Raw genomic sequence first — 15,000 nt, 5'->3', positions numbered from 1 at the left:
CCCACCCACACATACACCACCCACACATACACCCACCCACACATACATACATACACCCACCCACACACCCACCACACATACACCACCCACATACACCCACCCACACATACACCACCCACACATACACCACCCACACATACACCCACCCACACATACACCACCCACACATACACCCACCCACCCACACATACACCACCCACACATACACCACCCACATACACCCACCCACACATACACCACCCACACATACACCACCCACACATACACCCACCCACACACCCACACATACACCACCCACACATACACCACCCACACATACACCCACCCACACATGGACACTTCACTCGTTTCTCAACCCCCCACCCACTCTCCTCTCCCCTGTCCTCTCTTTTTCTTCTTCTTCTACTCTCTCTCCCTCTCTCCTTCTCTCTCTCTCTTCAAACAGCAGCTCTGAACTGAACTGCCAGTGTGTGTGTGTGTGTGTGTGTGTGTGTGTGTGTGTGTGTGTAAGGGGCTGAAGAGGGAGAAAGCCTGAGAGGAGAGTTTCATCCCCTACAGGCAGAGGGAGAGAGATGAAGAAGGGGAAAAGGGAGAAATGGGAGGGTCAAGAAAGGGATGGAGTGAGACCCTAAAGGGATGGAGTGAGAGAAGAAAGGGATGGAGTGAGAGTGGGAGAGAGAGAGAAAGAGAGAGAGAAAGAGAGAGAGAGGGGGGGAGAACGGGAGTGAGAGGGAGAGAAAGGCAGAGAGAGAGAGAGGGGGAGATAGAGAGAGAGAGAGAGAGAGAGAGAGAGATGGAAAGGAGAGAGGGGTTGGATGTGAGGGTGAGGGAGGAGGTGTGGGGGCGAGAGGTGGAGGAGCAGAGAGGGGGCAAAAATGACTTATTTCACATTGAAAGTAAAACCTGACACCGCATCTGTGTGTGAGACACCCCGAGACAAAAGCACCGTGGAGAGCAAAGAGATGGACAGAAACAAAAAGAAAGAGAACAGAGAGAGAGAGATGAATTAGAGGATGACCCAAAGCTTTCAGTGTCTACCTACACCTGGTCCTGGGGGAAAGAAAGAGAGAGAGGGAGAGGGAGGGTTACGGAGAGATAAAAGTGGAGGGAGGGGGAGAGAGGTAAAGTGAAAGAGAACAAGGTGGCAGGAGAGAGATGGGAGAAGGGAAAAGGGTGGAGAGAGAGATGCAAGTGAAAAGGGAGAGAGGTAGAGATGAGAGAGGTGAAGAGTTCTGGGCAAACACAAAGGTAGATAAACAGAGCAGTGGAGAAAGAGAAAGATATCCATAGGATAAGAGACAGGGGTGAGGCTGACATATCGAGAGGGTGGGAGAGCAATAGCTATTGTGTTCCCGTCTCTAAAACACCCATTATATTCTTATATTTTACTCTGTTTGGAAACATTAGCTTGGGCAAACGCTGTGAAGCAAGTTTATGAAATTGGAATTTGAGAGCTAGATCGAGAAAGTGAGAGATAGATAGAGTGCTGGATAGAGAGAGTGAGAGATAGATAGAGTGCTGGATAGAGAGAGTGAGAGATAGATAGAGAGTGCTGGATAGAGAGAGTGAGAGATAGATAGAGAGTGCTGGATAGTACCCTGGAAATCCAGAGTTCTCGCGAGAGCACAATTTGAATTGTGCCCGCAAGATACTCTGGCCACAAGCAATGATCCAAATTTCTTCTATCTCTCGGAGAGAGGGACCAATCAAATCAGTGTAGGTGGGACAAAAGGCATGAGCTACACTGATGACCCACACTGATGAATTGTTGTGATTGGTCGAAGGTTATCCAACCGGCGTGCAGTGAGAGTTTCAAATACATGCTTGGTGCCGCCCCTCGAATTGGGCCATTTTCATTACTCGTGGCCAGACCCTTAATCTGAAAGATTCCAGGGTCTGGTTTACCAGGCTAGCTGGTTAGAGAGAGTGAGAGATGGATAGAGAGTTGGATAAAGAGAGAGAGATAGATAGAGTTTTGGATACAGAGAGTGAATAATCCTGACAAGACCATAAACAAAAATGGTAAAGAGTTAGTGCACCTCTGTCGCTCCTTAGGCCTGTACATGCTTAATGGTAGGATCAGCGGGGACTCTTTAGGAAGGTTCACATATTGCTCAGCTCTTGGGACTAGTGTAGTCGACTATGCCATTACTGACATGGACCCATCCTCCATAAGTGCATTCACTGTAAGACCACAGTCTCCCTTTTCAGATCACTGCCAGATAACCACATTCTTGAAAAGCATGAACGACAAAACATCTATACAAATCCCCTCCAAATGAATCCAATTAAATCAGAAATATAAATGGAAATCTGACAGTGTGACTGAATTTCATAAAGCAATCAATTAGGTTGAAATTACTAACAATATTAACATGTTCCTTTTTAAAACAAATCAGACCCAATAGTGATGATGTCAACCTGGCAGCGGAGGAAATCTGCAAAATATATAACAGAGCCGCCAAAATGGCAAACCTGTTGAAAACTGTAAGAAAAGAAAACCATCAAAAGAAAAATGGTTTGACCATGAATGTATAGAGAACGGAAAAATCTCAGGCAATTATCAAAACAAAAACACCATGACCAAAAAATACCTGTCTGATACAAAAATTATTCTGAAGGCCTAAAAGATTACAAATTAACAATTAAAAAGAAAAACAACAATACTACAACAAAAACTTCTACAAGAAATCGAGGGCTCTCTCCAAACCAACACTTTCTGGGAGAGTTGGAATAATTTAAACAATTCCCCACCAAAAAATTGGCAATTCAAAATCCAGACACCTGGAAAACATTTATCCAAAACCTGTACAAACCTATGCCAGATGACATCACTAAAGAACAAAACATATCAAATTAAACCTTCAAAAGCTTGAAGAGGCCATTTGTGTTCACCAAAATCCACTTGATCACAGCATCTCAAGTGATGAACTCATAAAAAATCTTAAAAGCTCAAGCCTGAAAAAGCTTGTGGTCCTGATAGTATCCGGACAGAAATGTTGAATTTCAGCCCACCCATTCTACACATGGCTCTCCTCAAGTTATTCAATCTTGTTTTTCAAGCTGGTTGCTTCCCTGATGTCTGGAACAGGGGGCTTATATCCCCAATACATAAGAGTGGAGACAAATCTGACCCTAATAACTACCGAGGCATCTGTGTGAGCAGTAACCTGGGGAAGGTATTCTGCTGTATCCTCAACGCCCGTTTACAGGCCTTCCTTATTGAACACAATGTCTTACAGTAAGTAAAAATCAAATTGGCTTCTTACCAAATTGCCGCACTACAGATCATATTTACATCCTCCATTCCCTGATAAACCAAAACGTTCACCAAAAAAGTAAGGGGAAAATATTTGCGTGTTTTATTGATTTTAAAAAAGCTTTCGATTCAATCTGGCATGAAGGATTGTATTTCAAAATCATACAAAGTGGTATAGGGGGTAAAATGTATAACATCATCAAATCAATTTATTTGGGCAATAAGTGTGGCGTAAAAAATTGTCAACAAAAGAACTGAATACTTCACTCAAAGGGTGGGGTGAGACAGGGTTGCAGCTTGAGTCCAACCTTGTTCAATATCTATATAAATGAGTTAGCGGTGTTATTGGAACAATCTGCAACACCTGGGCTCACCTTGTTGGACCTGGAAGTCAAATCCCTGCTCTTTGCGGATGACCTGGTGCTGCTGTCGGCCACTGAACAGGGCCTACAGCAGCACCTGGACCTGCTAGAGCAGTACTGTCAGAACTGGGCCCTGACAGTCAATTTGGATAAATCTAAAGTTATGATCTTCCAGAAGCATCCCAGACCTCAGGGAACCAGACACCTCTTTACTCTAGGTAACACCGCCCTAGAGAATGTTACTTCTTATGGCTTACCTTGGCTTAAAAATTAACGCCTCTGGAAACTTTGGTCTTGCAGTGAATGCACTAAAAGAAAAAGCACGACGAGCATTTTATGCAATAAAAAGAAATTTTCATCAAATAGATATACCAATTAAAATCTGGTCCAAAATATTTGACACAGTCAATTTGGATCCTCACCAAGTACAGTCTGAGTGACCACAGTCTAGCTATAGAGAAAGGCAGGAAGTCATGGCTGCCCAAAGAGCAAAGGACATGTGGTCACTGTATGACAGGGGAGGTAGAGTCAGAGGTGCACTTTCTGCTACACTGTGACAAATATCGGTCCCAAAGAGAAAAAACTTGCTGTAGTTTTGGGTGAGGACACCAGTACATGCATACTGGCAGCCAGTTATGTGTCCTCACTCCATAACCTGAGAGAATTACTTAAGATAATCACCCCACTACCTCCACCCTTCAACACAACACTGCTCCCCAGCCCCAGTCTGTTACACCATGTCTCCTGTTTGTTTTGTTTTGTTTTGTCCTGTTTTCCTATGCACGTGTACAGACAATGGTCTTGTATGGTTGTGACGTGCTGTGTGTGTGTGTGTGTGTGTGTGTGTGTGTGTGTGTGTGTGTGTGTGTGTGTGTGTGTGTGTGTGTGTGACGAAGTGTAACAATGTTTGTAATGTTTTTACATGTTTATCTCATTTCTCATTTGTATTTTCTTTAATTATTATTATTCCTGTAAACGCTTTGGCAATGCATCATATGGTTTGTCGTGCCAATAAAGCATATTTGAATTTGAATTTGAATTTGAGAGTGAGAGATATATAGAGTGTTGGATAGAGAGAACAAGAGATAGATAGTGTTGGAGTCCTCCACACACTCCTCCTCACACTCCACACACTCCTCCACACACTCCTCCACATACTCCTCACACTCCACACACTCCTCCACATACTCCTCCTCACACTCCACACACTCCTCCACACACTCCTCCACATACTCCTCACACTCCACACACTCCTCCACATACTCCTCACACTCCACACACTCCTCCACATACTCCACACACTCCTTCACACACTCCACACACTCCTCCACACACTCCACACACTCCTCCATACACTCCACACACTCCTCACACTACACACACTCCTTCACACACTCCACACACTCCACAGACTCCATACACTCCTCCACACACTCCTCACACTCCTCCACTAGGGATGGGTATCGTTTGGGTTTTATCCGATACCGGTGCTAAATCGATACTTTTAAAACGGTGCCGGAACTTTTAACATGATCTTCATATTGATGCTATATGGGCCTCATGCACATGAAAGATTAATATCATGCCATTATGTTGTTTAGAACACACCGTGAAATAAAGTTTTCACCTTACAACTTTGCTGATAACATTTCAAATAAATGCCAGTTATCGCATTAGCAAGGATATTATTGTAGCATTATAGGCTACTGTTGTTTCATAGCCTTTTGCTTGTGTGTAGTTAGGAAGGCCCACTGCTAGATTTTGACAGGAGCTCGCGATATCGTTAAGTAAAAATGCTTTTTGGGCTCACGCAAGCTGTCAAACACTGTCCACTTTCGCCACGTGGTGCACCCTCTGGTTTATACATCCAGTGTTTACGTTAGCTAGCAGCTAACTGTGTCTGGATGTGTTGCTATCAGAGCAAGACATTAGAGATGGCGCATGACATGCAGTGATGCCTCGTATAAAAAAATAAAAATAAAAAAAACGCTTTTTAAGCACCGAAATGAGGCACCGAAATCCACGTTGTAGAACCGTGTTTCGGTGCCCAACCCTATCCTCCACACACTGCTCACTCCACACACGCTGGTCAGCTGCTGGCTCTCTCTGAGGTTGCACTACTACCACCTACTCCTTCTCCTCCTCTCACTCTCTCATTTTCACTCTCTCACCCTCCTCGTGAAACCCCCACCCCCGCTCCTGGGGAGGTTTCGTCAGATGTGATACATTCGCCACCGGGGTAATTGGTTTTGTAATTAAATATTTCTGGTTGGTTGATCAGAAAGGGCATATTCTCGTAATTGGGTGGGAAATTCAATATCCTTCCTCTCTTGCCCTCTCTCTTGCTCTACCCTGCTGCTCGTTTTCTTCCCCCTGTTCTCTATCCCTCTCTTTCTCTCTCTGTTTCTCTCCTTCTCTCTCATTCTCTCCTATTCTCTCGTTCTCTCTGTTTCTCTCTCTGTGTCTCTCCTCCTCTCCCGTTCTCTCTTATTCTCTCTCGTTCTCTCTTTCTCTGTTTCTCTCCTCCTTCTCACTCGTTCTCTCTCATTCTCTCTCTCTCTCGTTCTCTCTCGTTCTCTCTCTCCATCTGTCCTCACTGCAAGCCTTAAATGGGCAGTGTTTTGTGGTTGTTGTTGTTGCAGGTTGACTGCCTATAGTGCCTGAAGTTTTGGGACTTTAGTTTGCTGTGCTGTAGACACAAACACACACACACACACACACACACACACACACACACACACACACACACACACACACACACACACACAGGGTTCCCACTGGCTGGCTTTGTGCCTAGAGCAAGGGCGTCAGCACGGGTTGCAAAACAAAAAACAAAAAGCCCAATCCTCATCGGGATTTCTTAACTAGGCATTTCAGACGTGCCGTGATGTGCCGTGTTGCCTGGCGGATTATTTGATCAGTATTGTTCCCCGTCCGGATCCCGGGACCCCGTGGTTCTTAGAGGGACTAAAGGGAGCCCCCTCTAGTCTACGGTTCCTCCAAACGGAGGTCCCCCTTATTTATTTGATTTCGTCTGTGCTCTCCCCTGCAGAGCGCGTGGCGGTTTTTAATGCTATCTGCAGTCTCGCAGCGGGGTGCGCTCGTACTGTGCAGATTTGGGATAAGCACACTGCTTAAGGACGCACACCAGCAGGCTCCCTCTGCAGCCTCACATCTCTATGGGATGCCATTTTACGGTGGCATGAGTACCAGTGTTTACGTGTCCCATTATTAGCATACAGTAGAGATTTGGGGATAAGTGCACTACTGCTTAAGGATGCTCAGAAGTGTGCTTCGCACCTCCCTCCCCAGCCCCTGCTGTTTTGTGTCCTCTCATCTGCACGGGAGGCTGTTTCATGGTTGCATGTGTACCCGTCCGGTCACCGGTTCCGAGGAAACGTCGCCCGTGGCGCGTTATTTCACTAAGCATCATCATCACCCTCGTCATTATAGCAGGGCTTTTCCTCGGAGAGACGCAAATGCTGCACAAAGGTGGAGGAGAATGGGATTAACTGATGCTGACTAAGAAGAACACAACAGCAGAAATGCACACACACACACACACACACACACACACACACATACACACACACACACACACACACACACACACACACACACACACACACACACATACACACACACACACACACACACACACACACACACACACACACACACATACATACAGTACACATATACAGAAACACACACACACCCACACACACACACACCCCTGCAGGATACGTGTTAATTAAGTATGGTCGTTAATGGGGTCCCTCGGTGACCCTCTCCTCTCTGTCACTCTGGCCTGGAGTGTAGAATACTGGAGATGACATGAGCACTGCTGACAATCAGAGTCAACAGAGAGAGAGAGAGAGAGAGAGAGAGAGAGAGAGAGAGAGGGATTTAGAGAGGGAGTGAGAGAGGGAGGCACATACAGGGACAGAGAGAGTGGGAGAAAGAGGGAGAGAGAAAAAGAGAGAGAGGAGAGGGGAGGGAAACAGAAGAGTGTGCCAGAGTCAACAAAGGCAAATCACACAGATAGATTGTGAAAAAAAGGGAGAGAGACAGAGAGAGAGAGGAGAGGAGGAGTGTGCCAGGACGTGGGAGGGCAATCCTGGCTCTCTGGAAGGTCCTGGCAGAGGCTTGTCACTCCGCTCCACTCCACCCCACCCCCCACCTCCGCCTGCGTTTTGCAGCTCTCGCTGGGCTGTAGTGGAGCGTGTAACGGAAACTTTCGAGGCTTAGCCGAGCCCGTCCGTGCTTACTAAATATGACCCGTGCCGAAGCCGAGCCCGTCCGTGCTTACTAAATATTACTCATGCCGTGCCGAAGCCCGTCCGTGCTTACTAAATATGACCCGTGCCGTGCCGAAGCCCGTCCGTGCTTACTAAATATTACCCGTGCCGAAGCTGAGCCCGTCCGTGCTTACTAAATATTACCCGTGCCGAAGCTGAGCCCGTCCGTGCTTACTAAATATTACCCGTGCCGTGCCGAAGCCGAGCTGACACACGTGCTTGCTCGGCTGACGCGACGGCGACTCGTGGACTAGTGCTCCGTGAGCTCCTACTGTATAGCTGAGGCTCCACTTAGTCACACACACACACACACACAAAGACACACTGTCATCTTTAAATAGACCTCAATTCACAACATGCTGTCAGGGGGATCCCAGTGTTTCCCATACATTGACTTATTTGTGGCGGCCCACCACAATATCAACATTGACCACCACACAATGATTTTCCAGGTTGCACTAAATTGTGCTTAAATCTGGTTAGCATCATAACCACACTGCACTAATTTGCTAAAAGCTGTTGCATTCAAGTTAATTCTGCAAACCTACCACCACAAATAGAATTCAATTCTGTGGGAAACACTGGGATCCTGATACCCTTAAGACATGGACAAGCCGTAACCCTGTACTCCTGTTACTTCATCCATACACACTGCTAAGCCTTTGTGTCTTAAATGTCCAGACCACTCCTCCATTGTTTCTTAAAGGAATTGTACACAATTGTATGCCTTTAATTTAAATACACCTTATTAGCATATTCAGCTAATTGCTCCTTATGGTGCTATGGTTAAGTTAAGTGGTTAACAGACATAGTGACTGGTCTGATCCATACACAAATCGAGCAAACCAGCACATTGCTTGAGGACCACACCGGTAAGGTAAGGGGTGTCATTCATTTAGCTGCTGAACATAAACAGTCCACCTTTTAACTGGAGCACAGCGTGTGGACATAATCTACTAGTCTGCTAGGACAACTCAAGTGCTGGTGAAAAAATATTTTAAATATATTAAAATCAAAATGCTCATGATTCTTTCATTTTCAAATGTGATAGGAGGGATTTTGCTCTTATATTCTTCTCTACTTGCAAGAACACTGACTGTAACTATTTTCATGGAGAAGTCAACCCCCCCCCCCCATCCCCACCAATCACCATAAAAGCCGATCTAGCAAACCAGGGATGGCAGGGTGAGGAGCAGTTTAGCGAGCGTATCACGCGGTACAGCTGTAGGGGGCCTTGCCTGCGTAAGCCTACTGCTATGATTCATGCCCAGGCTTGAACTCGCTCTAAAACAGGCCACCCATTAGCAGGTGATTGATGGGAGACTCGGGCCCATGCAGCACAGACCCTTCTTCGCATAAACTGAGACCTGGAGCTCCGTGAAGCGCCCGCAGACACTGTTCATTGTTAGCGACGCTGTATAAATAAATGAAGTGGAATTGAATTGAATTGATTTCCATGCAAAGTCTCCTGACGAGGGCCTCTCTACTGTAAGTTATGGAGCAGGTGTGAGCGTGTGTGGGGTTGTAGCGGACCTCTGCTGCAGTCTCTGACTGGAGAATCGCTTGCAGATGTGGACTCAGTGCCGGGGCAAGGCTATCGGTTGCGGCGCAGCGGAGTGCAGATGCTCCAGTGGGGAGAAAGTGAGTGGAAACATCGGGGCAAGCCGACACACACCCGTCGGGTCAACATCTGCAGGACGGGTCTGCCGTGGGAACATCTGCCTGGGGAGGAAATGTTAGTGGCTTGCTGTGGACCACGTGCCGAGATAACGCTGCAGTCGCCATCACACCACTGCACGTCAGGCGTCTGTTATAAGCAGTCATACACACTGACTCACACAAAAGTCACATAGACACACATGCACACACACACACACACACACACACACACACACACACACACACACACACAAACACACAGCAATGTTCACACTTACACAAACACATACTGTACATTACAGGCACACTTGTCAATGTATACACTCACAAACTGCACACACACACACACACACACACACACACACACACACACACACACATGTTTTTTTACTTGTGTGTGTTAAGCTCTGAGTAGTCCATCAGAGCTCAGCTCAGGGGTTAAATGACTCAGCCCCGTGACAGTAACTGTGTGTGGGAGCATGAGCAGGAGCAGAGGAGGAAGTGAAGAGAAATAGGGGGATAAAAGAGAGAGAGAGAGAGAGAGAGAGAGAGAGAGAGAGAGAGATAAAGAGATGTTTGGGAGAAGAAAGGGATATAGAGACATGGTGCAGAGAAAGACAGAGATTAAGAAAGAGATGAAAGTGGAGAAGGGAGAGAGATGTTGTTTTATTGTTCTTCATGTTTTGGCAACACAGTTTCTGAATAAATAAATTCTAACTGAATTGAACTGAATTTAATTGACCTGGGAAACTGAACTGAACTGAATTTAATTGAACTGGGAAAGATACATAGATAATGACAGAAGGGAGAAAAAAAGAAGGGAGAGAGATGAGGAAGAAGTGAAAGAATAAAACATGGAAAGAAAGGAAATGACAGAGGGAGGAGGGAAACGGAGAAAAAAAACAGAGTCAGCTGCTAGCCAAGGTGCTCGTAATGGAGGAGAAAAGCAGCCAAAGTGCTTGAAGAGGGTTGTAGGAGGAGAGGAGGAGGAGAAGAGCAGCCAAAGTGCTTGAAGAGGGTTGTAGGAGGAGAGGAGGAGGAGGAGAGGAGGAGGAGAAGAGCAGCCAAAGTGCTTGAAGAGGGTTGTAGGAGGAGAGGAGGAGGAGGAGAGGAGGAGGAGAGGAGTGGTGGAAAAAGGAGTCAGAAAAAGATGGAGGATAGAGATGAGAGGGAGGAAGGAGAGGGAGAAGTGGAGAAGAGCAAGATGGAGAGGGAAAGAGGTGAGAGAGGCAAATAAAGCAATGAGAGGTGATAGAGGAGAGAGAGAGAGAGAGAGAGAGGAGTGGGAGAGATGGAGGACTGAGAGAGGAGAGAGAAAGATGAAAGAGGGAGATGAAGGAGAGAGATAGAGAGAGAGAAAACTGAGAGAGAGTGAGACGGATGCAGTCAGAGATTAGGAAGATAAACCACCAATCCAAACAACAGCTCGACAGCAAGAAGCGGAGGCATTAAGCGTGTTTGTGCTTCAGACGAGAGAGAGAAGGGCGCAGACAACTCACGGATGTGATTAGGAAAGAGGGGGTACATGCTGAGAGGCTGGCACTGGGTGAGGATCTGGCCCAACCCACTGGATGATTGAAGATTTGCTCACACGCATGCACACACACACAAACATACACACACACACACACACACACACACACACACACACACGCACAGACACACACACATACTGTACACACACACACACACACACATATACACACACAAACAAACACACACACATGTACAGAGATGCACACACCCATACACACATACGTAAATACCGCTACATGATCACACACACACACATACACACACATACCCACACAAGTATGCGCACACACACGCCCAGACAGACGTGGTTGTTGATCCCAAAGGCAGGGATGTACTGCCAGCAGCAGGTCCTGGTGTGTGTGTGATGGTCAGCTTTACGCTCCTTTACAAGCGTTTCAACAGCGGCCAGCAGCTGGTGTGCTGTAAACCTGTCCTGATGCACGCGCTGCCTCAGAGACGGTTGCTATGCACCGGCCAGGCAGTCCAGGCAAACAGCACTGACCCCCTGCTAGGAAGAGGAGAAAAAAACAAACATGCGGAGAGAGAAGCCAACATGAAAGCACATCTGCGTGGGGAACCAGGCTTTTCGCTAAACACACACATATACTGCACATGCATGGTGCGTATGGTGTGTCTTTCTTTCTCTCTCTCTCTCTCTCTCTCTCTCTCACACTCTCACTATCTCCTCTCTCTCACACACGTGTACATGCACACACACACACACACACACACACACACACACACACACACAGCACACATACAGACACACACACAGTTTCTTTTTCTGACACACAAAGACAGACACACACACACACACACACACACACACACACACACACACACACACACACACACACACACACACACACACACACACACACACTGGCACCCGTGATTTAGTATGCAGTGGGCTGGGCCCTCGCGAGTGTCACTTTACTCTTTGTCCATCACTCTTCACTGTGTCAGGAATTCTCACCTCGTCTCTCTCACCACACACACACACACACACACACACACACACACACACACACACACACACACACACACACACCACCGAGCCCCCTTTCCAATACCCCCTCCTCCAACTTTCCCACCCCCTAGTAAAATGAGAAGCCTGTCGAGAGCAAGTGGTGCTGGGGGTGGGATTGGGGGATTTCAAGGGGTCAATAGCATCTGGAATAACACTCTCTCCAACACACACACACACACACACACACACACACACACACACACACACACACACACACACACACACACACACACACATACACACAGCAATGACATCAGTCTGGTGGCAGAGTCCCCTCCCCCAGGTCAGCGTTGATGAGGTGCCCAAGGGTACAGGCAGCAGAAGGGAGCCACACTGTCGACAACGTGTCGTGCGTGTGTGTGTGTGTGTGTGTGTGTGTGTGTGTGTGTGTGTGCGTGTGTGTGTGCGTGTGTGTGTGAGAGAGAGAAGATTTGTTTCTGTGTAGAGTTACTCTGTGTGTGCGCATGTGTGTGTGTGTGTGTGTGTGTGTGTGTGTGATGTAGGGATGTCATTAGTCCATGAACATAGGATTCTTTGATATCGTTACTCCCTCAAATGCTATTAGTTGTGAGCATATATATCTGCAGAATACGTAGGGCTTATAGTATCCAGATGGGAGAGCACTTGAACAGCATCTTCTTTTCATCAGTATGCTGGCTGTGTTTTCTGTCATGAGTCTGTGCCAGGTCAGATCAGATGAACGAAACAAAAAATGAGAACACACAACACACATATCACATCACAACAAAGGAGTTCAAACAGCGGCAGGTGATCAGAGTGAGGGAATACACACACTTACTACACACACACACACATACACATACAGTACACACACACACATCCCACACATCACAACATAGTGTTCCAACAGCAGTGGGTGGTCAGAGTGGACAGCATGCATGCACGCACGGGCACACACACACACACACACACACACACACACACACCAAAATATGAAGGTTCAGACAGCAGCACGTATTGAAATTGGGAGCGCACACACACACACACACACACACACACACACAGGTGATCAGTGTTGGGAAGCACATTTGTCTTTAATCAGAGGCCAGCTGGAATGCCTCACCTTTGGCTGAGCTGTGTGGCAGCAGCCGAGCGCATTGTTTGTACAGATGAGAGTGATTAAGAGCACTGGGACAAACAGGGGATGATGTCAGTCAATCACACTCTCCATTAACTGGGCTTTTTGGGCTTTTCTTTTCCCTGTTCATGTATCCCTTCTCTTTCTCCTTCTCCTCCGTTTCTCCTTCTCTTTTCCTGGATGTTTTCTCAGGACGAGTGCCGGAATTTCATCAGAGTGCTGCTGAGCCGTCAGGACGGGCTGTTTGTGTGTGGGACCAACGCCTTCAACCCGCTGTGTGCCAACTACACCGTGAGTGCCTCAGTTCATATGCTGTGCACGTACACACACACACACACAAACACACACACACACACACACACCTGCACACATACATGCACGAACACATATACACACACACACACGTACTGTACACACACACACACACACACACCTGCACACATACATGCACAAACCCACACACACACATACCTGCACACATACATGCACGAACGAACACACATGCACACGCAAAAACACACATACACACAAGCAATATTTTTTTCATGCATACATCTGTACACATACACATACCAATCCCACACACTCACTTCAGTATCTATACACTTACTCAGACACTCACACTCACAGAGACATATTCTCACACCCACACACACAGACACTCACTCTCACAGAGACATATTCTCACCCCCACACAGGCTCATTAGCACCGTGTGCTCACAACATGTCCGGAACATCTCTTGGCCCACCTGCCCGCCGCATCATTGATCCCTGACCGCCCGTTTTACCTGCAGCTGCAGAGGCTCAAGGCATACCAATCACAGTGTGTGTGTGTGTGTGTGTGTGTGTGTGTGTACTGTATGTGTGTGTCTGCACCGTCTCTGTTTACCCTTGCCACCTTAGCTACAGCGACGTGTTTGTCTTTCTCAACAATGGCTAACTGAAGAGCCAATGTTTTTCTAAGAAGCCACATTCTTCCATTTCATCAGATAAAAAACGATTTCCAAAGTTAATAGGGCGTGCTTGTTTTTTTTTTTTTGTTTTTTTTTTTTTCATTTTGACATGGAGAGTTATGGTGCCCATGTGAAAACAGAAACCAGTGTTTGGGTGTGGTGTGTGAGAATGTATGCGTGTGAATGACTATTAAAACAGAAAATATTCAGATCCCTTTGCTGAAATTGTTTAAATATTTTTTCCTTCATTAAATATATACTCAACTGATCTCAGCTGTGACATACGGTTCCGGAAGTGAAAATCTCATTTATTTTCTCAGTCTTTTTCTCCTTTGAGAATGTGATTATAAGCTGTTGATCATAACCATCCCAGGTAGTCTTACCACGAGCTACAGGACTGTGAAGCAATTGTACAGTATATGCTAATGTGGACACCACAAGTTCATATGATATCAGCCTTGTATTAAGAAAAACATGTTTTATTTGCAATTTCACAGAGAAGAACTACTCAAAATCCTAAAGTGTAAAGCAGTGTCTGTCATTGGTGGAGATCGTCGTTGGCATGGAAATGTTTGTGATGTAATCCCTCCTCAACCCTGGGTTGTTGTGTGTTCAAACAAACATGGTAGCTGAGGTAGTGTGGGGAAATGTTGTTCAATGTTTTTCTCACCTTGAAAATCGACTTGTAAACAGTAGGAAGTTAGTCACCTTGTTGACTTTAAGAGGAAGTGTAGAAAAACCATGGTTAGGTTGGAAAAGGTTTAATTTGCAAGGGTTGGTGGGATGAGCAGTTCCTCTCTG

At 46.4% G+C, this 15,000-nt stretch overlaps 1 protein-coding gene across 1 annotated transcript in view; it reads left to right on the top strand.

Moving 5' to 3' along the window:
* sema6bb (sema domain, transmembrane domain (TM), and cytoplasmic domain, (semaphorin) 6Bb) overlaps positions 1 to 15,000 on the top strand; it is a 131,126-nt gene that overhangs the window by 72,558 nt on the left and 43,568 nt on the right. Inside the window, exon 6 of the mRNA XM_048252907.1 lies at positions 13,439 to 13,537. Within this exon, the coding sequence (XP_048108864.1) occupies positions 13,439 to 13,537 (99 nt within the window). The remainder of the gene's footprint in view (positions 1 to 13,438; positions 13,538 to 15,000) is intronic.

The sequence above is a fragment of the Alosa alosa genome, chromosome 9 (genome assembly GCF_017589495.1).
Source record: "Alosa alosa isolate M-15738 ecotype Scorff River chromosome 9, AALO_Geno_1.1, whole genome shotgun sequence".
NCBI lineage: Eukaryota > Metazoa > Chordata > Actinopteri > Clupeiformes > Clupeidae > Alosa > Alosa alosa.
Note: the sequence above shows the minus strand (reverse complement) of the source record. Positions and strands in the feature narration are given on the sequence as shown.